At 38.3% G+C, this 25,109-nt stretch overlaps 1 protein-coding gene and 1 pseudogene across 6 annotated transcripts in view; one reads left to right on the top strand and one right to left on the bottom strand.

Annotated features, from left to right (window-relative positions):
• Positions 1 to 556: 556 nt before the first annotated feature.
• The window catches only part of IFT56 (intraflagellar transport 56), a 61,063-nt gene continuing 36,510 nt past the window's right edge, over positions 557 to 25,109 (bottom strand). For all 6 annotated transcript variants that reach the window (XM_063815643.1, XM_054656306.2, XM_063815642.1 and 3 more), the window contains 8 exons: positions 23,833 to 23,886; positions 22,886 to 22,949; positions 13,951 to 14,039; positions 13,655 to 13,738; positions 12,608 to 12,677; positions 11,049 to 11,155; positions 5,023 to 5,156; positions 557 to 3,232 (listed from right to left, as the gene is read on the bottom strand). In XM_063815643.1, coding sequence (XP_063671713.1) covers positions 3,121 to 3,232; positions 5,023 to 5,156; positions 11,049 to 11,155; positions 12,608 to 12,677; positions 13,655 to 13,738; positions 13,951 to 14,039; positions 22,886 to 22,949; positions 23,833 to 23,886 — 714 coding nt within the window. In that variant the 3' untranslated portion in view covers positions 557 to 3,120. The remainder of the gene's footprint in view (positions 3,233 to 5,022; positions 5,157 to 11,048; positions 11,156 to 12,607; positions 12,678 to 13,654; positions 13,739 to 13,950; positions 14,040 to 22,885; positions 22,950 to 23,832; positions 23,887 to 25,109) is intronic.
• LOC104007416 (male-specific lethal 3 homolog) lies at positions 17,866 to 19,802 on the top strand (annotated as a pseudogene).

Below are 25,109 nucleotides of genomic sequence, written 5' to 3'. Positions count from 1 at the left end.
TACAAACATTCCATTGCCTTCTTTTATTGCTCAATACTTTATTCCCACTGATGATATCAATCACGTTGTTGTGTTTAGTTGTGTATACTTCCGTTAGAGTTCCTTGAGAGTCAGGCCTGTGCATTATTTATCTTTGCAGCCCAAGTACCTGGCATATGCTTAGCACACAATAAAATAATAATTAAATGGGAACTGAATATATGAGGTTAGACTTCACAAGTCACTTGCTCTACCAGTTACTGTATGTTTAATTATTCAGTCAACAAGTATTTGAGAGCTTTCTATGTGTGAGGTACTACACTATGCACTGGTCATATAACTTCTGAATGGGCTGTAATTCAGCAAAGAGCCAAGCCTAGTATGATTCAGCAGGAACCACCAGCCTCTTAGTGGAAAGGGCTTCTTGGGGAATATGTACTTTCCTCTCTTCTAAAGAGTAACTTATGGGGCCCAAAACTTTATTTCTCTCCTTTCATTCTAGGGCTAGGAAAGAAAGAGTAGAAGGCACATGACATACTTAGGTCCCACCCTCATCACACTCAACAGAATATCATACTAAGAATCAAATAATAAACTTTAATTTGAATATAATACAGTAGAATATAATAATTATTTTGAGGTACAAAAATAATTATAAAATACTTTTCCCATTTGCAAGTAATGTATGCTATGGACTATAAATAGTACACTGATGCCAGAAACTATACATATTTCACTACATGCCTAAGTCTGGGTCTTCCTCTCTCCTCCATCATCACACATGTAAGAAAACCAGCTATGCAATACTACTTTGCAATCTTGAAACTCTGTTAAGACATTTCAGAAGTAGCTATCTTTAATAAAAGAATTAGATGGTACCTTTCTTTAAAATAGTATGTATGTTTTTTGGCTCAATCCTATAGATGAAAAAGTTTACAAAAATTAGATTTCTGCCATTTTTGGAATATCTGCTTTTTTTCCCCAAAAGACAGGAAAATGTCAGAGAGAATCTAGAGTGTTGAATTCAACACAAGCTCATTTGAAAGTAAGTCTCCATCCATGGAAAAGCTTTTTGACTATAGGCAATTTGAAAATAATAGCAATTCACTGGAAGACAAATTTCACTGCCAAAACCTGCTGACGAGTTCTCCCTGTCTTTTCTATTACTGTGTTTCCTAATATTTTAAGTGAGGTAAGAATTACAATAATGATTCTAAAAATTATAGCAGGTTCTACCCAGATGGGACCCATCTAGTTCCTAAGATGCTGAGAGCCATTTATTATTTAAAAAGTAGGAACAACATGAGGAAACAGAAGCTTTGGCATATGAAAAAAAATGTAGCTTTGCTTCCTAGAATTCAGTTATTTAGGCCAGTTTATTTTGATTTGTGCTCTGAACTGATTATATATGGGTCTAAAGATAAAAGACAGAAAAACTGGCCATCTTCATGAGTAGAGGTGAAACAACCCCTTGAGACAGTCCTGAAGGTGAAGGAGATCTTCAGTCATCGATCTCTTCTTGGCTGCTTCCACTCCTGCCATTTTCTCATCTCCTTTCTATACAACTCCTTCATCCACAAGTGGAGTGCTGGGATAAGTGGAACAACTAATACAGTGCCTACGGGGATTTTCCTGACTTCAGTGCTTGAGGAATTCTTTCTTTCAGTTCTCTTCCCATCTATTCTCTTCTAGGCAGGGATGGCTCTGCACTTTCTAGACCTGTAACACTAGGTACCTTAAACTAATAGAAAAAAACTATATGGTGTAAAAACAAAGGTAGTATAAAACATAGAAAGATGTGGGTCTCTTTTCTGGAAATAGGTTGTGAGCTTAAGAATGCTCAGTTGTACAGTAGGTTTATGTTATAAGAGCTCAGAAGCATGGGGCTGGAATATGACTTACGACAGAGAGCCTAGCCATTAGGAGATTCCCTCAAAGGACTTTATACGATTCATGTTTTATTATTGTTACATTAATAAGTGCCCACAATACATATAAATCACTGTAGCCCTACTTTCAAAACTGATGTTTGGGCCAGGCGCGGTGGCTCATGCCTGTAATCCCAGCACTTTGGGAGGCTGAGGCGGGCAGATCACGAGGTCAGGAGATGGAGAGCATCGTGGCTAACACGGTGAAACCCCGTCTCTACTAAAAATACAAAAAATTAGCCGGGCGTGGTGGTGGGTGCCTGTAGTCCCAGCTACTCAGGAGGCTGAGGCAGGAGACTGGCTTGAACCCAGGAGGTGGAGCTTGCAGTGAGCCGAGATCGCACCACTGTACTCCAGCCTGGGTGACAGAGCGAGACTCCGTCTCAAAAACAACAACAACAACAACAACAACAACAACAAAAACTGATGTTTGTTCAGCAAGATACATTAACAAAAACCTAACCTGCTTTGTTACCTAAAATAATTAAGGTACCAAAATATAATGGACTAGTGAGATTCATAAACATTGTTTCTTGAATACCTTTAGAGGTACTACAATTTTTTTCATAGTACTCACCTTTTAAAACATTGCAATACTCATCTTACTGCGCTGTAACATGTTATTATCATCAACAATTTAATTACTGAAAGAGTAATCCCATAAATCTATCCTATTAATGACTGGACAGTTTGATAAAGTAGCTTACTGCCATTCTTAGAAACACATAGCTAGTTATTCTCCCAAGATTCAGAGGTGAAGTTATAAAACCCTTTATGGAATTCCCCAATAAAATGGGATAACGTACAGAGATGCCTTAAAGTTAAATGATACAATGATGCTGATTCTTGAACATCAAAGATGTTTGTTATTGCAGCCAGGAGACAATGCCATAAAATGCTAACAAAAAAAAGTTATACTGTTTTCCTTAAAGTCAGTAAATTGCATAAAAGTACTCTGAGCATTTTTGGAAGAAAGGCACCAGATAAGTCCAAAGTCTTATTGCTACTAGGATCATACAGGGTCACAGACTATGGCACTCTGTTCAGCCAGGAGACTAAGTCTCAGCAAGTCAGTCTCTGACCTTGAGGCTTAAAGAGCAAGGAAGGAAAATGTCAATAAAACAGAGCCCTGTATCACAGATTAAACTGGGGTGAAAATGATTTCCAGTTTTATGTCAAAGTAGAAGCTGGTTCCTAGGATGCTGGAGCTATTTTAGATGGACACTCTGTTTTCTTTGGCCCATTTCTTCATGATCCGGATCATGTATTCTACTTGGGTGTTACCTGTGCTTCTCAGTAAATGGAGCACTTCTCGAAGGGTCTCTCTGAGGAAAAGATTTGAAAAGACAAAGTGTTTCAATGAAGAATGAAAATTAAAAAATAAAATAAACTCTGAACTGTCCTTCATACTGTATGTCTTGTAGGGCATTTTTGGTAATAGACTCTTCCACTGTGTATTCACAAAGCAATTACAAACTGCCTAGCCTTATGTTCTTATTGTGGCATAGTAAAAGGGAAATTATGTGAAATCTTTCTTGCCAATCCAAGTGTTCCTTGTTTATCCATACTATCTATATACATACTGATAATCTTTTTGTCCTTTCTGAGATGACCTAAATATTCCCATTTCTATTCTTATTCTGCATGACTAGAAAGAGTATATCCAGAAGTTGGGGTTCAAGTTCTAGCTCTAACACCAGCAAGTCACTTAATTTGTCTAACTCATGGATTTCTCCCTTGTTTAAGGTGGTAACCACCTTCAACTAGGCATCACTGTCAAATTCATAAAATTTTACAAAGCCAAAGGAATAAGGGATTTTTTCAAGAAAAATAATACATGAATAAATATGGAAGAGATGGACACTAAGGACTAAGCCTAGCATTTATATTTGAAGTAATTTAAATTTAATTAAAATTAAAACATATTTTAACTAATGAACGCTAAAATTTCCCTATTGCCCTAGCAAATCTATAGGCGACTGCCTATGAACCTATTTGCTTAAGAGTCTTCTCATATTTTCTACTTCTTTTTTCCCACAAACAACCTCTTTCACCTAACCAAATGCTTTTAAACTTTTACTTAGAACTAGAAGTACTATAAGGTAGGAAGTAATTTTTGATAGATTATTTTCTTACAAAATTATCACATTTCCTATTCATGTATCAGTAACAAATACATTCCATGAAGTTATTTTTAGAAAATGGAATCGAGTTGTGTTTTAATGTTTGTTTCAAATGAAACTATAGGCTGGGCATCGTGGCTCATGCCTGTAATCCCAGAACTTTGGGAGGCTGAGGTGGAAGGATCACCTGAGGTCAGGAGTTTGAGACCAGCCTGGCCAACATGGTGAAACCCTGTCCCTACTAAAAATACAAAAATTAGTCAGGCATGGTGGCATGTGCCTGTAATCCCAGCTACTCCGGAGAGTGAGGCAGGAGAATCGCTTGAACCTGGGAGGCAGAGGTTGCAGTGAGCTGAGATCACGCCATTGCACTCCAGCCTGGGCAACAGAGCAAGACTCTATCTAAAAAAAAAAAAAAAGAAAGAAAGAAAAAAAAAAGAAAAAAAGAAAGTATAAATCACTTAATTTTATTAATTTTATGTAAACTAATGTCTCAGTATTTCCTAGAATATGAGAAGGTGAAAGAAAACAAAAGAGTTATCAACCACATCTACTCCATTCCTAATTTTTTGAGACCTAAACTAAAGCACACAAGAAAAAGCCAATAGGCAAAAAACAAAAAACAAACAAAAAACCCAAAAGAGTAGAAGAGTAAAAAAAAAAAAAACACTTTGTCTATAAAAATAGCTGTTCATTTGGAACCAAATATACATCCTGCTCTTATATTTGGAGGCTGTTAGTGTACTCAATGTATATATGACTTAGAATGATCTGATCCTATTATATATGATTTAGAATTATCTGATTCTACAAAATGAAAGATTTCTGGAGGAAAATGGTCAGACGGAAGTATTTAATATGAACCTTTTTTTCATCATTCTAAAACATCATTACAATCATGTGTTTTCAGAAGATATCATCCAAGAGAACAATTATTTTCCCTCACAAACAAGCAAATGAGTAGAGGTAGTATTTCTTGCCTGTTTACTTACTTGGGTTCTCTCCCAGCTACGATCATCTGGAAAATGCCCACACAGGCACCCCGTTTGCCTTCCCAATATTCAGGGTTAGGATCCAGCCTCTCAAGGACATCAAAAGCTTTGGCAGAATAGTAAAACTGGCCCATCTGAATAAGAGAAAGTATGTGGTAATACTTGCAGTAAAAAGATTGCACAGAAAGAACCTGAACATAAAGATAACATGAAACGGGACTGTATGAAATAAGTGCATGGGTGCTGACAACATTTTCAGTTAGCAAGTTAGAAAAACTTCAATTCCCAATTAAAACAATAAGAAGGAAAATTACAGTTTGGGTACATGGGTTCAGTTTAAACTACCTTATGTTCACTCAGTTTTCAACAGTATAACATTTTTTCTACATAGAGTCAAATTATGCTACAATCAGCACTTTTGCCTTTTCTTCTAATTGTATTCTAATCTTGAGGATAAACTGAGGGTTGTGATTTGAACTGAGTATTTTTCAAGTCTCTTCAATACATTCTTTTCAGATGACTACTATCATTCATTTTATGCTAATTTGATCATGTTCAACTCCAGGATGGTCTTTCCCTAGTCTTGTTCCTAAATTCTCAGAATGCTTAGATGTATACTGACTACTATTCTAAACACTAAATCTTTTAAATGTTTAATCCATTTTGAGAGACATTTTTCCCAAATGTACTACACATTTCCTTGGCCTCATAGAACATGTTGAATGCCATTAAATTTTGCTTGGATTAGTTTTCTTTTATTTAAAAAATTTTTTTATTCATTTTTTTTTTTTTTTAGAGATAGGATCTTGCACTATTGCCCAGGCTGGAGTGCAGTGGTGCCAACATGACTCACTACAACCTCAAATTCCTGGGCTCAAGAGATCCTCCTGCCTTAGTGTTCCAAGTAGCTGGGACTACAGGTGCACACCACCATGCTCAGCTAATTTTTAATTTTTTGCAAGACAGGCTCTCACTATGTTGCCCAGGTGGGTCTCAAACTCCTGGCCTCAAGTGATCCTCCCACTTTGGTTTCCTAAAGTGCAGGGATTACAGGCTTGAGCCACTGCGCCTGGCCAGATGAGTTTTCTTACTTGGCAATCATAAATACATACTGTTACCAATTTCACTTAAGGCTTCAAATTGCTGGGCAACTCTCTTTATGGTTTAGTTACTTCTTTATTCCTGACAGATGTTTTTCTAAATCTTTGACAATTTCCTTAAGACAGCCTTCTTAGCTTAGCCTTATTCTGTATTTCATAGGGAAAACACAACTTTCTTCTCTTCAGTTCAAATTATATTTACACCTTCATTCTTCCTTTCCTCCTTTCTGCGTAATCTCACGCGAAGATTTTTTTTTTATTATTTTCAAGGTTTGTCCTTCTATTTATGTACTCTTTTTTAAAAAAGTCTTTATTGTGAAATAACAGACATACAGGATGGTAAATGAAACATCCATGTACATCTTACTAATTATAATGTGAAAATACTGTAAACACTACCCAGGTCAAGACACTGAGAGCAACACAAAAGCTCTCTGTGTGTCACTTCCAGACCATAACTCTCTCTTTCCATACCCAGAGGTAACTACTCTTCTGACTTTTATGTTCTCTCTTAAGTATACACATCTTTAAACAATATAATTGAGTTCTGCTTCTCAGAACTTTATATGAACGAATACTGTAAATATTCTATTATGTCTTGTACCTATGATTCAACATTATAAGACTCACCTATATTGCTGTATATAGCTCTAGTTGATTCATTTAAAAAATTTTTTTATTTTGAAGTATTAATAATTATAGATCCATGGACAAAGATAGGACAGAGGTCACGTGTACCTTTCACCTAGTTTCCTCCAAAGGTTACAGCTTAAATAAGGATAGTAAAATATCACAATATAAAAATCAGGAAATTGACACTGGTACCGTGTATGTTGATGATGGTCCTGTTATTTCATCCTATGTGTAGATTCACGTAACCACAGCCATACAACTATCAAGATACCGAATTACTCTTTTTTTTTGGACACAAGGTCTTGCTTTGTCATCCAGGTTGGAATGCAATAAGGCAATCACAGCTCACTGCAACCTTGAAATTCTGGGCTCAAGTGATTCTCCTGCCTCAGCCTCTTGAGGTAGCCACCATGCCCAGCTACTTTTTTTTTTTTTTTTTTGAAATGGAGTCTTGCCCTGTTACCCAGGCTGGAGTGCAGTGGCGCGATCTCGGCTCACTGCAAGCTCCACCTCCCGGGTTCACGCCATTCTCCTGCCTCAGCCTCCTGAGTAGCTGGGACTACAGGCGCCCGCCACCACGCCTGGCTAATTTTTTGTATTTTTAGTAGAGACGGGGTTTCACTGTGTTAACCAGGATGGTCTCGATCTCCTGACCTCATGATCCACCCGCCTCAGCCTCCCAAAGTGCTGGGATTACAGGCATCAGCCACCGTGCCCGGCCTGCCCAGGCTGCTTTTTAAAAATGTTTTATAGAGACAATGTCTCACTATGTTGCCCTGGCTGGCCTTGAACTCCTGGCCTCAAGCAATCCTCCTGCCTTGGTCTCCCAAAGTACTGGGATTACAGGCATAAGCCACCGTGCCTGACCAAGATGCAGAACTATTATATCACCACAGAGATTTCCCTTGTTACCCTTTTACAGTCACATGCACAGCCCTCCCTGCTCACCATCCCTAACATCTAACAACCACTAATTTGTTCTCTATCTCAATAATTTTGTCATTTCAAGAATGTTACATATATGAAAGCAAACAGTATGGGACCCTTTGAAACTGGCTTTTTTTCCTTCAGTATAATGTCCTTCTTATTCCCTGTTAATTCAAGTTACTGTGTGTTCCAATAGCTTGTTCCTGTTCTGGTCACCCTGCAAATGCAAGAGGGACTCCCAACCAAAGTTTGGTTTGGATGGTGAAACTGATGACGCCACACACACACAGCAAGAGGATATGAAACGTTTTCTTACATAGTTGAAGTCTAACGAGAGTAGAACGGCCCTTTTAAGCAGATCTGAAAAGGCCTGAGAAAGCAAGGAAAGGAGACTGGCCTTGGTGTTTACTGTGGTTAGGAGGTGGGGCCGTGGTGAAGGTTCCTGTGCATGGGCAGGGGCTTGTGTGGTTTAAATCACCCTATGGTGCCAAAGAAGGGAGCACATAGGTTTTCTTATCATTTTGTCCAGATGTGAGGCACAAGGGGAAGAGGCAGGGGTGAGGCTTAAAAGCTGTCAGCAGTCAAACATGCAGAAATGGAGTCAGACTTCTCATTATAGTTCCTTTTTATTACTGAGTAGTATTCCATGCCAAACCCATCTGTTTAACCATTCACCTGCTGAAAGACTTTGACTGTCTCCAGTTTTAGGCTATTACAAATAAAGCTGCTATTAACATTTAAATATTAAAATTTGTGTTATTAACATTTATATATTTCTGTGGATATAGGTTTTCATTTATCTGGGATAAATACACAGGAATGCAATTGCTGGGTCATATGGTAAGTATGTTTATTAAAGAAACTGCCAAAGTATTTCATGGTTGGTTTTTTTTATCCTTTTATTTTTGACCTATGTAAATATATTTAAAGTGAATTTCTTGTTGAGAACACATAATTGGGTTATGTTTTTTAATCCACTCTCTCAATAGATGTCTTTTAATTGGTATACTTAGACCATTTACATTTAATTATTGACATGTTAGGGCTTAATTCTGCCATTTCCCCCCTTATACTCTTTGTTTTTCTTTGACAAGGACCTCACACATATGCTTGATAAAGACTTGACTGTGTGATCCCCACAGAAGGAAGATAAGAAAACCTGTATTTGGCTTCTCTAGCCTTCACCTACACCCATCTTTTTCCTGCTGTTCCTGTAGTGTAATAAATTTTAGCCATGAGTATAACTTTATATTGAGTCGTATGAGTCCTTCTAGTAAATCACCAAACTAGTGGGTGGTCATGGGACCACTGAGACACTAGGTAATGCCAACTTGTTTTTCAAGTAGTTATCTTCCTTTGATGTTAACCCTATTCCCCTCTCATCTCCTCAGGGCCTAACTCCATCAAAAATGCCCCATCCTCCTGAATCTTTAATCTTACTGTTCAATGGCTCATTTTCTTCTGCCTACAGATACACTCCCCTATCCCCATTCTAAAAGAACTCTCCACCCCATCCCCCCCAATTCCAAACCCTGATTTTCCATTTAAGTTAGCACTACATTTTTCCTTCTTATTTTTAATATCAAATTTTTTAAGACTGTGGTCTACATTACACTAGCTGCATCTGCTTTGTAATCTGACTCTATTCTCTACCTCTTACTGTCTTCTCAGTCCTCATGCATTTCTAACCAGTTGCAGATTTGACACTCTCCTGCCTTGGTTTTTGATTAAATGGGAGCAAGAAAAAGTAATGAAAAGCATTTTTTTTCCTGTCCTCATTGTTTTCCTTCTCTTCTGTTCATCCTCTCTTTCATTTACTCTTCCTTCTCTTTCCAGCCCTTAAACACTGGTTTCCGCAAGGTTCCTCACCCCATTTACTGGCTAATCTTATTCTCTCTCATACTTTGCTGTTGCTGCTCCTGCTGCTGCTACTACCACCACTAACTACGGTTAACTTCTAAATCTACATTGTTAACTACTAAATCTACATTGCTAATCTTGATGAATACCAAAGCTCCAAGCACAGCCTGTCAATTTCCTACTTCTGTTGTCTCTGCTGGGAGCCCAAAGACACTTCAGATTTAATACATCTAAAACTGAAATAATTTCCTGTCTTCTAATGTTTTCCTTCCCTCTGCCTCCCCTAACTTATTTAAGAGCATTGCCACCCACCAAGTCATGTTAAACTGTTATTTTTAAGTTTCCTATGTCTTAAAGTATTTTCTACTGATGGTAATTCACCTCTTTTTTTGGTAACGATTCACTTTGAAATGAGCTTTTGTTGATTAATTTAATACGAGTTTCTCTTTACCTGACATTTACCTGATTTTTGACATTTTTGGAAGAGATATTCCAAAAATAGGAACTTCCAGAATTTGAGGCTGATTTTAAAAAAATCTTAATCTATAGGCTAGGTCCCCAACTACCTCCTCCCAGCCTTTCCAACTCCCCCCGCCCCTCCACACACACACCCCAGCATGCACACAAAACAGCCATTTCTTTACTAAATCTGACTACTTTTTTATTCTCTTTTTCTGGTTCCTTTGTCTTTCCTGTCTGCCATTTGCACCTCAAAGTTTGGTTTGCACCTCTTCTCACTTTACATTTTACTTGGGTAATCTCACTGTTTTTCAGGGCTTCAGTTAATCCAGTCATGTACTTCATAACCGTATTTTGATCAGTGATGGGCAGCATATATGACTGTGGTTCCATAAGATCATAATATTATATTTTTACTGTGCCTTTTCTATGTTTAGATATGTTTCAATACACAAATATTAGCCATTGTGTTATAATTACCTACAGTATTCACTACAGGAACATGCTGTACAGGTTTGTAGCCTAGGGAGCAATAAGCTATATCATATGGCCCAAGTGTATAGTAGGCTATACCATCTAGGTTTGTGTAAGTACACTCTGATGTTTGTACAATGACAAAATCACCTAATAATAATGACACATTTCTCAGAACTTATCCCCATTATTAAGCAACACAGGACTGTACTTAAATGTTGATGACTCGCAATCTATGTTTCCAGATGTCAGAAGACATTTTTCTTGAGCTTCAGAACCAAATTTCCAACTACCAGATGAATATCTGTACATCAACGCTGACTAAAGATTCATATCCTTTAGAAATCTAAAACTTCCTGTCTAAATAATTATTTCATATACATGTAAATCTCTGAAATACTGCCTATCTCTGAGTTCAGTTAATTCATAAAAAGAATGGCATCTCTTATAACACTATGTGAATCCTCTCACTACTAGCCATTTAGTCTGCAGGACATTTTCCCCTAATATTTAGCCAACGCAGCAATGTGATAACGAATCTTTAATGTTCCCTTTAGTCTCAGTCAGACTCACCTTGTAGCAGTCATTAGCAATGAGCTGTAAGAGACTGAAGGACTCGCCGGAGGTTTCCATCTTAAGATAAAGTTCCCAGGCTAGTCTTGGTTTCTTATTCATAATATCTGCAAAAGGAAACAAAGATTTGTAAACAAATGAGTCATTTTTACTGTACAAAAATAATTTCTGCACCTTATTATTCTATAGATTTGGTTCTATATTCCAAATAAAGTAATGGAAAGCTTTCATGGAAAGCTTGCAATGTTGGCATTAAGCTGGCTCCCTGCCACAATTCTACCATACTTAAAATATTTAAGTTAGGAGTCACATAATTATGTCTTTCAGATTGGATTGACTTCTGGTAGTTCCTACTTTGCTCATATGCTTAAAAGAGGATACCTATCATTCATTCAATCCTACTCGTCGTTTCAATCTCACTTAGAAGATACGATTGCTAAATTTTCCTCTGACTACAAAAACTCAGTGAACATTTAATTTAATTTTTTTTTTTTTGAGACAGAGTCTTGCTCTGTCACCCAGGCTGGAGTGCAGTGGTGCGATCTTGGCTCACTGCAACCTCTGCCTCCCAGGTTAAGTGATTCTCGTGCCTCAGCCTCCCAAGCAGCTGGAATTACAGGTGTGTGCCACCACACCCAGCTAATTTTAGTATTTTTAGTAGAGCTGAGGTTTTGCCATGTTGGCCAGGCTGGTCTTTAACTCCTGGCCTCAAGTGATTTGCCTGCCTCAAGCTCCCAAAGTGCTGGGATTACAGGTGTGAGCAACTGTGCCTGGCCAACATTTTAAATCTTGAGTTTTAAAAAGGAACAAGAAACAACAGTGAGTTAGAGACAAAGACAAAGTAAAGTTCTTTTTTTTTTTTTTTTGAGACGGAGTCTCGCTCTGTCGCCCAGGCTGTCGTGCAGTGGCGTGATCTCCCCTCACTGCAAGCTCCGCCTCCCGGGTTCATGCCATTTTCCTGTCTCAGCCTCCCGAGTAGCTGGGACTACAGGCGCCCACCACCGCGCCCGGCTAATTTTTTGTATTTTTAGTAGAGACGGGGTTTCACCGTGCTAGCCAGGATGGTCTCAATCTCCTGACCTCGTGATCCACCCGCCTTGGCCTCCCAAAGTGCTGGGATTACAGGCATGAGCCACCGCGCCCGGCCTAAAGTTCTATAATATACCAAAAAATTACATTTTTGACATTTTGCCACTTTTCCGACTTGACCCATAGTGAAAAGTTAAAATTAGTGTAACAACATCATTTCATAAACAACACTATAAACTGAGACTCTGGAAACTTTAATGAGACTTTAGGAAGAACTTGACATTTTTCAGGCTATAAGTACTAGGTCAATGCTATATAGTAGAACTAATCACAGGGTAAACTTGCATGACACATTTACATGGCAACTCTTACTGAGTAGCATTAACAACCCTTAATTTCAGTGTTTACTAATTCTACAGAACAAAATGCAAAATAAAATTAGAAAACTTTCAATGTCATTTCCGAACAGATTATGCAACCAAAAAGAAAAAGAGGATTCTTCTTGTAACATTTAAAAAAAGAAGACTCACAGCACCGAGCTAACCAGCTGAGGTAAATGTAATCGTTTTTCATCTTCTCACTTTGGATCAAGAGGAACGCCTGCAAGAAGAGGAAAGAAAGGGAATACACATGAGGATGCTTTTGCAATAAAAATACCCATTATTGGCTTGCCTTAGATTGATGATCACTGTAGCATTATAGATAGCCAAATTCTATACAGGCTGCTAAGAAAAGTGAGGGACAAAATTGTGGTGATTTTAAAGTATTACACCAGAAATTGATATTACAAGTTGACAAAAAGTTGGTAAGGATATAGAAGATTTAAACAGAATAATTAACAACTGTATGATACATATTCTTTTTAAGCATATATGACCATGCTACACACAGGGCAGTAAGGCAAGCCTCAACAAACGGCACATGCCACTATACTCAGCTATTTTTTAAAAATTTTTGTAGAGATGGTGTCTCACTATATTGCCTAGGTTGGTCTCGAACTCCTGAGCTCAAGTGATCCTCCCACTTTTCAGCCTTCTGAAATGTTGGGATTATAGGTGTGAGCCAGCTCGCCCAGCCCAGAGCACATTCTATGACCACAAAAATACAATTAAGTTAGAAATCAAATAAGAAACATATTGATAGTCATCAAGCTATATACTTATGATATGTATACTTTTCTGTACATACGTTATATTTCTATAAAATTTACTAAAAAGGGAATATTTTAATATGGTTATAAAATCTATGTCTATTCACATTGTACTTTTTTTTTTTTTAAGAGACAGGGTCTTGCTATGTTGCCCAGGCTGGAGTGTAGTGGCTATTCACAGGCACGATCATAGTGCACTGCAGCTTAAAACTTCCAGGCTCAAGCCATTGTCCTGCCTCAGCCTCCCAAGTAGCTGGGACTACAGGTGTGTGTCACTGCACTTTCTCCACAGTGTACTTTTTCATGCATCCTAAGAACAGAGGAATCTTTAATAATCCTTAACCCTTGACCATTTTATTCCAGTGAGAAAAAGATAAGGATGTTTTTAGATAGAATCATTCAAATGCTTTCAAAAGCAGGTACCCACCTCTTCGCCCTCACTGGTATTGCCTGTTGCAGCTTTGGCTTGGGCATAATTAAAGTTAAAGATGTCATCATTATAGAAGTAACTCTGAAAAACATCCCAAGAACAGGTCACACTGAGAATTAACATATAAAATATAACCATCAGTTATACCAGATAAACACAAAACTAACCTTAAGGATTAGTTGATGCCACTAATGCCACCACAGAAAATGGGCCATCTCTAAGGGTATCTTATCTTCTCTGACACATTCTATAGTATTTTGTATATAAAGTCTTGTAGATAATTCTATACTGACCTTAAATGAGTTGAGGTAAATCAAAACATCATCAAATTGCTTAAGCAGGAAGAAACAGGAAGCCATGCACTGCCTCCCTGGTATTGTATCTGAAATGGAGGGGAAAAAAACCCCACATATATTCATGAGACTAAAATCCTCTTTAGCTGAAGTTTGAGTTATTTAATAATTTAGAGACAGGAAAATATTCCAAAATATCTTTCTAGATTCTGACATTATACATTTTGTTCAGTGGACAAAACCCCAATATAATGGAGGTCACAGTTCTTGAGAGTGACCAATAATCTCTCTGGGGATTAACTCCCAGAGTCCAAAATGAACACACGCCCTGCAGGTTCATTAACTACGACATTACCCAGGTCATTTTCCAGGGCTTTGATGCTCTCATCCAACATGTGCACATTCAATTAGTGTGGCCTGGTCTCCATTATCACTTTTCTAAATCAACCTAGCACTTCCAATCTCTAACGGAAAAATAATTTGCCATGGAACCATTTGATTCTGATCCTGATTCAACTTTTTGCCTGATACCGGATTCCTATTTGAGTGGTGGAGGATTAGTATAACTCCCACCCTTGCCACAGACATTCCTAAGGCTCCTTATCCTGTTTAATTTTTTTCCTTTAGCATTTATCACAGTCTGATATACTATGTACATTTGAGATATATATATACACACATACACACACACACTATATATATGTATATCCGATCAGATATACATATAAAATATAAAACCATCAGTTATACCAGATAAACACAAAACTAATCTTAAGGATTAGTTGATGCCACTAATGCCACCACAGAAAATTTTCTGGTATATTTGATGAGATGTACATACATACAGTATATATATATCTGATATACATAGTATATCAGACTGTGATAATTGATAAAGGAAAAAAATTAAACAGAATAAGGAGTCTTAGGAATGCCTGTGGCAAGGGTGGGAGTTATACTAATCCTCTACCACTCAAATAGGAATCTGATATCAGGCAAAAAGTTGGGTAAGGATCAGAACATACATATCAGATATACATATGTAGTATAAATATATATATATACACACACATTATACATATATATGATATATTATTTCTTTTTTTCTTTTCTTTTTTTTTTTTTGAGACAGAGTCTTACTCTGTTGCCCAGGGTGAAGTGCAGTGGTGCGATCTTGGCTCACTGCAACCTTCGTCTCCCGGGTTCAAGTGATTCTCCTACCTCAGCCTCCCAAGTAGATGGGATTACAGGCACACGCCACCACACCTGGCTAATTTTTGTATTTTTAGTAGAGGTGGGGTTCCACCATGTTGGCCAGACTGGTCTCGATCTCCTGACCTCGTAATACGCCCACCTCAGCCTCCCAAAGTGCTGGGATTACAGGCGTGAACCACCGCACCTGGCCACTATATAGTGTTTCTGGTCCATCTGCCCTACTAGACTTAAGTTCCATAATGGTTGGGAGTTTTGTTTGTTTACTGCTGTATCCTCAACAGCTCAATAAATTTTTATTGTGTGAATGAATGAATGAAATGGGGAAAATTGTACTAAATAACCAGTGCTGGTGAAACATTTGTGAACGTCCAGGAGTGATAAAAATATTTAATTTTCAGTTCAGCGTGAACACTGTTACTCAGAATAGATGCCAGGCATAGACAACCAGTACAGGCAGCACCATATTGGTTCATGCTGGCTAACTAGCATCTCTTTTTATACCCCTTTCTCAAATCTTTCACTGAATCTTGGCTGATGAAATACTGTAATCATAAAAATGAAGTTTCAAGACTACGAGTGGGCAATATAGGTGAACATTATATAACTGTGGCAGAAAGAAAGCATTTTCTAAGCTTAATACCCATGCAAGAAATCATTATAGGAAAAACTTAATTAAATATGGTTTTAATATTTTTTATTAATCTATTTTTTTAAATTTTTGTGGGTATGTAGTCCATATATCCATACTGCATATGGATATCCAGTATATTTTGATACAGGCATACAATGCATAATAATCACATCAGGGTAAATGGGGTATGCATCACATCAAGCATTTATCCTTTCTTTGTGTTACAAACAATCCAATTATACTCTTCTAGTTATTTTGAAATATATAATAAATTATATTGTTAACTGTAGTCACTCTGTTGTGCTGTCAAATACTAGATCTTAAGCCGGGCGCGGTGGCTCACGCCTGTAATCCCAGCACTTTGGGAGGCTGAGGTGGGTGGATCATTTGAAGTCAGGAGTTCAAGACCAGCCTGGCCAACATGGTGAAACCCTGTCTCTACTAAAAATACCGGGCGTGGTGGCGGGCGCCTGTAGTCCCAGCTACTCGGGAGGCCGAGGCAGGAGAATTGCTTGAACCTGGGAGGTGGAGGTTGCAGTGAGCCGAAATCATGCCACTGCATTCCAGCCTGGGTGACAGAGCAAGACTCCATCTCAAAAAACAAAACAAACAAACAAAAACCAAATACTAGATCTTATTAACTCTAATTTTTTTTTTTGGAGCCATCCTCACTGCCCTCCCACTCCACTACCCTTCCCAGGCTCTGCTAACCATCATTCTACTCTCTATCTCCATGAGTTCAAGTGTTTTAATATTTTTTAGCTCCCACAAATAAGTGAAAAGTGTGTCTTTCTGTGCCTGGCTTATTTCACTTAACATAATGTCCTCCAATTCCATACGTGTTGTTGGAAATGACAGGATCTCCTCTCATTCATCTCATCTCATCCTTTTTATGGCTGAACAGTAAGTATTCCATTGTGCATATGTACCACACTTTCTTTATTCCTTCACCTGTTGATGGATGCTTAGAGTGCTTCCAATTCTTCGCTATTTTGAACTGTGCTGCAATAAACATTGGTTTGCAAATATCTCTTTGATATGCTGATTTCCTTTCTTTTGGGTATATACCTAGCAGTGAGATTTCTGTATCATATGGCCATCCTATTTTTAGTGTTTTGAGGAACTTCCAAACTGTTATCCATAGTAGGTGTGCTAATCTACATTCCCACCAACAGTGTACGAAGGTCCCTTTTCTCTACATCCTCTCCAGCATTCTCTGTTGCCTGTCTTTTGCATAAAAGCCATTTTAACTGGGGTGAGATGGTATCTCACTGTAGTTTTGATTTGCATTTCTCTGATGATCAGTGATGTCAAACACCTTTTCATATACCCATTTGTCATTTGTATGTCTTTTTTTTTCTTTCTTTCTTTCTTTTTTGAGACGGAGTTCCACTCTTGTTGTCCAGACTGGAGTGCGATGGTGTGACCTCGGCTCACTGCAACCTCTGCCTCCTGGATTCAAGCGATTCTCCTGCCTCAGTCTCCTGAGTAGCTGGGATTACGGGTGCCACCACCATGCCCAGCTAATTTTTTGCATTTTTAGTAGAGATGGAGTTTCACCATGTTGGCCAGGCTAGTCTTGAATTCCTGATGTCAGGTGATCCACCCGCCTCAGCCTCCCAAAGTGCTGGGATTACAGGTGTGAGCCACGGCACCCGGCCTTGTATGTCTCCTTTTAAGAAATGTCTGTTCAGAGCTTTTGCCCATTTTTAAATTGGATTGTTGGACTTTTTTCCTATTGAGTTGTCTGGGCTCCTTCTATATTTTGATTATTAATCCCTTGTCAGATGGCAAATATTTTCTCCATTCTGTGGGTTCTCATTTCACTTTGTTGATTGTTTCCTTTGCTGTGCAGAAGCTTTTTTCACTTGATGTGACCCCATTTGTCCATTTTTGCTTTGGTTGCCTGTGTTTGTGCGGTATTACTCAAGAAATCTTTGGGCCAGGCTGCTCACACACGGTCGGGAACCTCGTGCTTTGTTGTTACTGTTTGCACCGCCTGATGCCAATGCGGGCCGCCAGTGGAGGAGGCCTCTGGACTAAAGTTTCTGTCTTCATGTTAACTCTCTCCTCCAGTGTGGCCCAGCGCCAGGTGGGCTCCCGTGGGACGCCCTGCCGTCAGACCCAGATTGTTAATGTTATTGTTGGGAAAGACAAAAAAGGCAGAAAGATCCCAGAATATCTGATCCATTTTAATGGCTGGAACAGAAGCTGGGAAAAATGGGCAACCGAAGATCATGTGCTTCATGATACTGATGAAAATCGTAGATTACAGCATAAATTGGCAAGAAAAGCTGTAGCTCGCCTGAGCAGCACAGGAAGAAAGAAGTGCTGCAGGTTGCCTGGTATTGATTGTCTTAAAAGGCCTCCTCATTGATGAAAAAGATGAAAATGATGAAAACTCATTAAGCAGTTCCTCTGGCAGCAGCAAAGGATGAAGAAATAAGTGAAGAAAGTGATATTGAAGAAAAGACTGAAGTGAAAGAAGAACCAGAGCTTCAAACAAAAAGAGAAATGGAAGAAACAACAATAACTATAGGAATACCTGAAGTTCTGAAGCAGCAGCAGGATGATTGTTATTACATTAACAGGAGGAAATGGTTAGTGAAACTTTCATGCCAGACCAACATCATAATGATTTTGGAAGCATTTTGCTCTCAATGCAGCCTTTTCAGCCAATGAGAGGCCTCGTCACCATCATGCTATGCCACATGCCAATATGAACGTGCATTATATCCCAGAAGAAAAGAATGTTGACCTTTTTAAGGAGATGGTGGATGGATTAAGAATAACCTTTGATTACACTCTCCTGTTGGTTTTACTCTATCCATATGAACAAACTCAGTATAAAAAGGTGACTTTGCCAGGTGCGGTGGCTCACACCTGTAATCTCAGCACTTTGGGAGGCCGAGGTGAGTGGATCACCTGAGGTCAGGAGTTGGAGACCAGCCTGGCCAACATGGCGGAACCCCGTCTCTAGTAAAAATACAAAAATTAGCCGGGCATGGTGGCAGGAGCCTGTAATCCCCAGCTACTCGGGAGGCTGAGGCAAGAGAATCGCTTGAACCCAGGAGGCAGAGGTTGCAGTGAGCCGAGATCGCACCACCGCACTCCAGTCTGGGCGACAAGAGCGAGACTCCATCTCAAAAAAAAAAAAAAAAGGTGACTTTGTCCAAGTTTTTTTTCCAATTAAGGAAAGTGCCACAAACACTAATACGATCCAGGAGGAACTCTCTCCCAGCCTGCCTTTGTTGAATCCATCCATGCCACAGTCCACAGAGAGTCAGCCAACCATTAGTGAACCAGCCACCCACAAAAGGCGCAAAGCTGAGTTGGAAGCATTGCAGTCTCTGAGGCGGTCCATGAGCCACACCACCAACTGTGACAGACTTTCTGACAGCAGCACCTCACCTCAGCCCAAGCGCCAGCAGCAGGACACATCCGCCAGTATAACCAAGCTGTTCCTGCACCTGGAAAAGAAGACACCCGTGCATAGCAGATTGTCTTCACCTATTCCTCTGACTCCTAGCAAGGAAGGAAGTACAGTGTTCGCTGGCTTTGAAGGGAGAAAAACTAATGAAATGAACGAGGTCCTGTCCTGAAGCTTATGCCTGACAATTACCCACCAGGTGACCAGCCGCTTCCACCCTCTTACATTTATGGGGCATAACATTTGCTGCGATTGTTTGTAAAACTTCCAGAAATCCTTGGAAAGATGTCCTTTTCTGAGAAAAATCTGAAGGCTTTGTTGAAGCACTTTGATCTCTATTTGAGGTTTTTAGCAGAATACCGTGATTACCTTTTCCCAGAGTCAGCTTGTGTCGCTGCCTGTGAAGTGCATTACAGCAGCAAGAATCTCCGGGCAATTTATTACAGTGTTGATGGTTCTGTAAGAACAACTCCTCTATCTAGCTCAGTGCTCTGGGTTCCAGATGAACAACTATCAAGGTAGTGGGTCTTTACCCAGAGCACAAATACAATGCCCACCTGGCGGCTCTGACAGAGGTAGGCCCTGAGTTGCCCACATACTGTAGTTATTCTGTTAGGAATTGTTTCCTGGGTGCCTATAGTGCTCTGACACAACACTTGCTACTGTGCAGGCCATCTGTGATGGCAGGAAAAAAGCAACTGGGTCCACAGTGAAATGTTCGTGGAAGCATACATAGGTTAGGCTATTTCAATAGACATTGCAGTTAATTAGCTAGAACCACATTGTTTTTTTATTTGTTAGCATTAAGTAATTTTTTTTTTTTGCAAATTGGTTTCATTCTTTTGATGAAGCTGAGCAACTCTGTCCAACAAGGTTTAGTTTGTACTTGGAAACCACAAAGTAGTCTCAAAGTATTTTAGAGGGACTCGATATTGACGGCAAAAGAAAATTTGCAGCTACACATTTGCTTCTAACAGTTCCCTCTCTATGAAACATTATTTTTGGTGATCTAAAGAAAGCATTGTTTCTTGTTTGAGATTTTACAGCTATACTTTGCTGTGTAATGTTATGGTTACCTTTCTGTAAAATGTTAGTTTTGGTGATCTATATAAAGCCTATCTTGTTTGAAAGAAAACAAAAACAAGAACAACAACATAAAAAGAAGTCTTTGCCCACACCAATGTCCTGGAGAGTTTCCCCAATGTTTTCTTGTAGAATTTTCCTTATTTAAGGTCTTAGATTTCAGTCTTTAATCCATTTTGATTTGATTTTTGTATAGGGTGAGAGATGGGAGTCTAGTTTCATTCTTCTGCATATGGATATCCAGTTTTCCCAGCATAATTTATTGAAGAGACTGTCCTTTCTCTACAGGTTCTTGGCACCTTTGTCAAAAATGAGTTCACTGTAGACATATGGATTATTTCTGGGTTCTCTTAATGTGCTCCATTGGTCTATATGTCTGTGTTTATGCCAGTACCATGCTGTTTTGGTTACTTTAGCTCTGAGGTATAATTAGAAGTCAGGTACAGTGATTCCTCCAGTTTTGTCCTTTCTGCTCAGAACAGCTTTGGCTATTCTGGTCTTTTGTGGTTCTGTATAAATTTTAGGATTGTTTTTTCTATTTTTATGAAGAATATCATTGGTATTTTCGTAGGGATTGCATTGAATTTGCAGATTGCTTTGGGTAGTATGAACATTTTAACAACATTGATTCTTCCAATCTATGAACATGGAATATCTTTCCTTTTTTGTGTGTCCTCTTCAATTTCTTGCATCAATGTTTTATAGTTTTTATTGTAGAAATATTTCACTACTTTGGTTAATTCCTAAGTATTTAATTTTATTGGTAGCTATTATAAATGGGATTACTTTTTTGATTTTCAGATTGTTTGCTGTTGGCATATAGAAATGCCACTGATTTTTGTTTGTTGGTTTTGTATCCTGCAATTTTACCACATTTGCTTATGAGTTCTAATAGTTTTTTGGTGGAGTTTTTAGGTTTTTCCAAATATAAGATCATATCATCTGCAAACAAGGATAATTTAACTTCTTCCTTTTCAATTCAGATGTCCTTTATTTCTTTCTCTTGTCTGATTACTAGCTAGGACTTCCAGTGCTATGTTGAATAACAGTGGTGAAAGTGGGCATCCTTGTCTTGTTCCAGATCTTAGAGGAAAGGCTTCCCACTTTCCCCATTCAATATGATACTAGCTGTGGGTCTGTCATATATGGATTTTATTGTTTTGAGGTATGTTCCGTCTATACTCAGTTTTTTGGGGGATTTTTATCATAAAGGGATGTTGAATTTAATCGAATGCTTTTCCAGCATCAATTGAAATGATCATATGGTTTTTGCCCTTCATTCTGCTGATATGATGTATCCCATTGATTTGCATATGTTGGACCATTCTTGCATTCCTGGGATAAATCTCAGTTGGTCATGATGAATGATCTTTTTAATGTGTTGTTGAATTCTGTTTGCTAATATTTTGTTAACAATTTTTTCATCCCTCTTCATTTGAGATATTGGACTTTAGTTTTCTTTTTTTGATGTGCCTTTGGTTTTGTTATCAGGGCAATACTGGTTTTGAAGAATGAGAGGAAATATTCCCTCCTCCTTTCTTTTTTGGAATAGTTTGAGTAGGATTGGTATTAGTTTTTCTTTAAATGTTTGGTAGAATTCTACAGTGAAGCCAATGGGTCCTGGGCTTTTCTTTACAGGGAATCTTGTTATTATGGCTTTGATCTCATTACTTGTTATTGGTTTGCTCAGGTTTTGGATTTCTTCATGGTTCAATCTTGGTTGGTTGTATGTGTCTAGGAATTTATCCATTTCTTCTAGGTTTTCCAATTTACTGACATATCATTGCTCATAGTAGCCTGTGGTGATTCTTTGAATTTCTGTAGTATTGGTTGTATGGTGTATACATATTTGAGATGAGGGTCTCACTCTGTTGCCCGGGCTGGAATGCAGTGGTGTAATCACGGCTCACTGCAGCCTCAACTTCCTGGGCTCAGGCAGTCCTGACACCTCAGCCTCTCAAGTAGCTGGGGCCATAGGTGTGTGCCACCGTACCTGGCTGATTTTTTTATTATTACTTATAGAGATGGGGTCTCCCCAGAGCGAGACTCCGTCTCAAAAAAAAAAAAAAAAAAAAAAAAAAAAAGAGATGGGGTCTCCCTATGTTGCCCAGGCTGGTCCTGAACTCCTGGGCTCAAGCCATCTGCCTGCCTCAGCCTCCCAAAGTACTGGGATTACAAGCCTAAGCCAGCATGCCTGGCTGGTTTTAATATTTTTATATGGAAAAAAATATCATAGGCAAAGTTTAAAGGCAAATGACCTACCAGAACGTGACAAAAGTTAATGCTCAAAAGAGCTCTTGAAAACTCAGTAAAAAATAACATTTTATATCTAAAACTGATTCAAAGTTTTAAAACTCTCAGGAACAAAACAGGAAATTTACTCTATTTATTCTCTTATCCCACTTTCGCTGAGATGTTGAGAATAACTAATTCCAATATTCTCTCTTATTTCTGACCTCCCGCTTTATAATGTGAAGCCTAATAGATACATCCCCAGACAGAGAATCAAACTTCACAGTCAATATATGCCCCACTCCAATTATGAAGCAGATCATAAGTACAGATTTCAGACATACCACATTCACTAGCTGATCCTCCCACCAACTGGAAGAACTGTTGGGCAATTTTCATATGATCCCTCTGAAAAACAAACTGAGCTGATATAGAGGAATAAGGTAAAAATATTTTATTTTATTATACTATATGGTTCTAACATATTTGTCAGGATTTAAATATACCTTTGTTTTAAATCTTGCCCCAAACAATACTAATTCTCATTAACATAACAACTAGACCCGAAACTGAATTAAAACCTGTGCAGGGACAGGCAGAAGAGAAGAAAAAGAATCAAATCCTTAAATTCTATCCTAAAACTTCATTAAATGAACTCAATCATTCTACAAATACCTATTGCTCTTTTACCATATATCAGACCTTGGAACAGGAGCTGTAGATATAACAAGGAGTATTTATTAAACTCATTTATTTAATAAATATTTGCTGCCTATCTACTATACAAGGCACTGCAGAATGAACTTGAGATAAAAAGATTTATTTGTATCCCATTTTGTTCCAAAAAGAACAAAGAACGCTGTATTAAGATGGAAAAGAGCTTAATTTTAGACAGTGTTTTGGTGTTTATAAAAATAACTTCTCCAGAGAAACAATTTTCCCCACTTTACAGATGCCAAAATTATAGCTAGATATATGTAAGTTAAAAAAAAGTCGCTGCAAATAAGAATGAAGTTGCGCAATGATTTTTAAGTTTGTTATTAAATAAGTTGCTATTTAAAAATTGGACCCTTTTAAACAAGCAGGAGTCTTTAGGGTTACAAGTTTGTTTGTTTTTTTGTCTCTAAATAACATAACATTCTTTTCTCAGTGGAGTCTGGATTGGGGGATATGGAGAAATAAAAGGAGCTACAGGAGAGCCTATTGCTGCTTGCACTTTGATAGTCATTTTGTTCTCTTCCATACACTTATAACTTTGCAACCTATAGATTATCAGTGATTTCATACTCACGGAACCCATTTCCTGGCCAAGGGCTGCATTGACCACTCCTTTGAGAATATACTCCTAGAAACATGGAATAACACTGATTAAGAGGAATGTGGAGCTATGAGATCATTTTCAAATTAACTCCTTGCATTAACTCAGTACTTTATATAAATTATCAAAGATTACCCACAGTTACTTTTCTCTGTTCTATCCCTGGCTTGAATGAAAGAATTAGGAGACACTCATTTAGTTTCCAGCAGCCAAGTATCTATATAACAAAATTTACCATATTTGTAAATTCTCAATCTTAAGCAAAAATAATTCAGTGGAAGCTCCAGCAGATAAGTTTCATTTTATTTCAATTCTATGGGAAAAAAAGTAAAATGTTGATATAATAATTTTTATTACCTTCTCAACCACTGCCATTCTCTGTGACCATATCATATATATTATTTTTCTTTTCCAATTTTTTTTTTTTGAGACCGAGTCTCGCTCTGTTGCCCAGGCTGGAGTACAGTGGCGCGATCTCAGCTCACTGCAACCTCCACCCCCAGGGTTCTAGCAATTCTCCTACCTCAGCCTCCCGAGTAGCTGGGATTACAGGCCCCAGCCACCACACCCGGCTAATTTTTTTGTATTTGTAGTAGAGACGGGGTTTCACCATGTTGGCCAGGCTGGTCTCAAACTCTGGACCTCAGGTGATCCACCTGCCTTGGCCTCCCAAAGTGCTGGGATTACAGGTGTGAGCCACCACTCCTGGCCCCTTTCCAATGTTATAGTAACTTTTCTTTGCTAGTAATCCTTTTCCTAAATAAAAAAAAAAAAGTGTCCTCTGATATCCATTTATAAGGTATTCTCTCTTTTGGAGTCCTGGGGCCTCATTTGTATCCCTTTTTTCAGACTTGGATCAATTCTTTAATAGATACCCTCCCTAGCTAGCAGCTTTATCAATCTTTCATTTAAGAGAGCTCACAAAGAACAGCATGAAAGAAGCTGAATCTTTTAATATACTTGAGAAATATACTTGTTTAAACTCCATGGGGTCTGGAAATATTTTTCATTCAGTCTTTCATTCAATAAATGGAATGTTTACTATATACTTTATGCACATAGTGTTAGAGATACAATATAGACACAGTCCCTGACTACAAGGAGTTAACGATCCAATGGGGAAGAAAGACAAGTTACAGACAATTTATGAGATAATTGCATGTATCTAGTTGTTAGTTTCATCAGAATTCTAAATTTTCATATTTCCAAATACTAAAGGAATTTTCCAAATTTCCTTACGCTTTTTGACA

This window comes from Pan troglodytes, chromosome 6, assembly GCF_028858775.2.
Source record: "Pan troglodytes isolate AG18354 chromosome 6, NHGRI_mPanTro3-v2.0_pri, whole genome shotgun sequence".
Classification (NCBI taxonomy): domain Eukaryota; kingdom Metazoa; phylum Chordata; class Mammalia; order Primates; family Hominidae; genus Pan; species Pan troglodytes.
The sequence above is the reverse complement of the archived record's forward strand: the minus strand, read 5'-3'. Positions and strand labels throughout refer to the sequence as shown.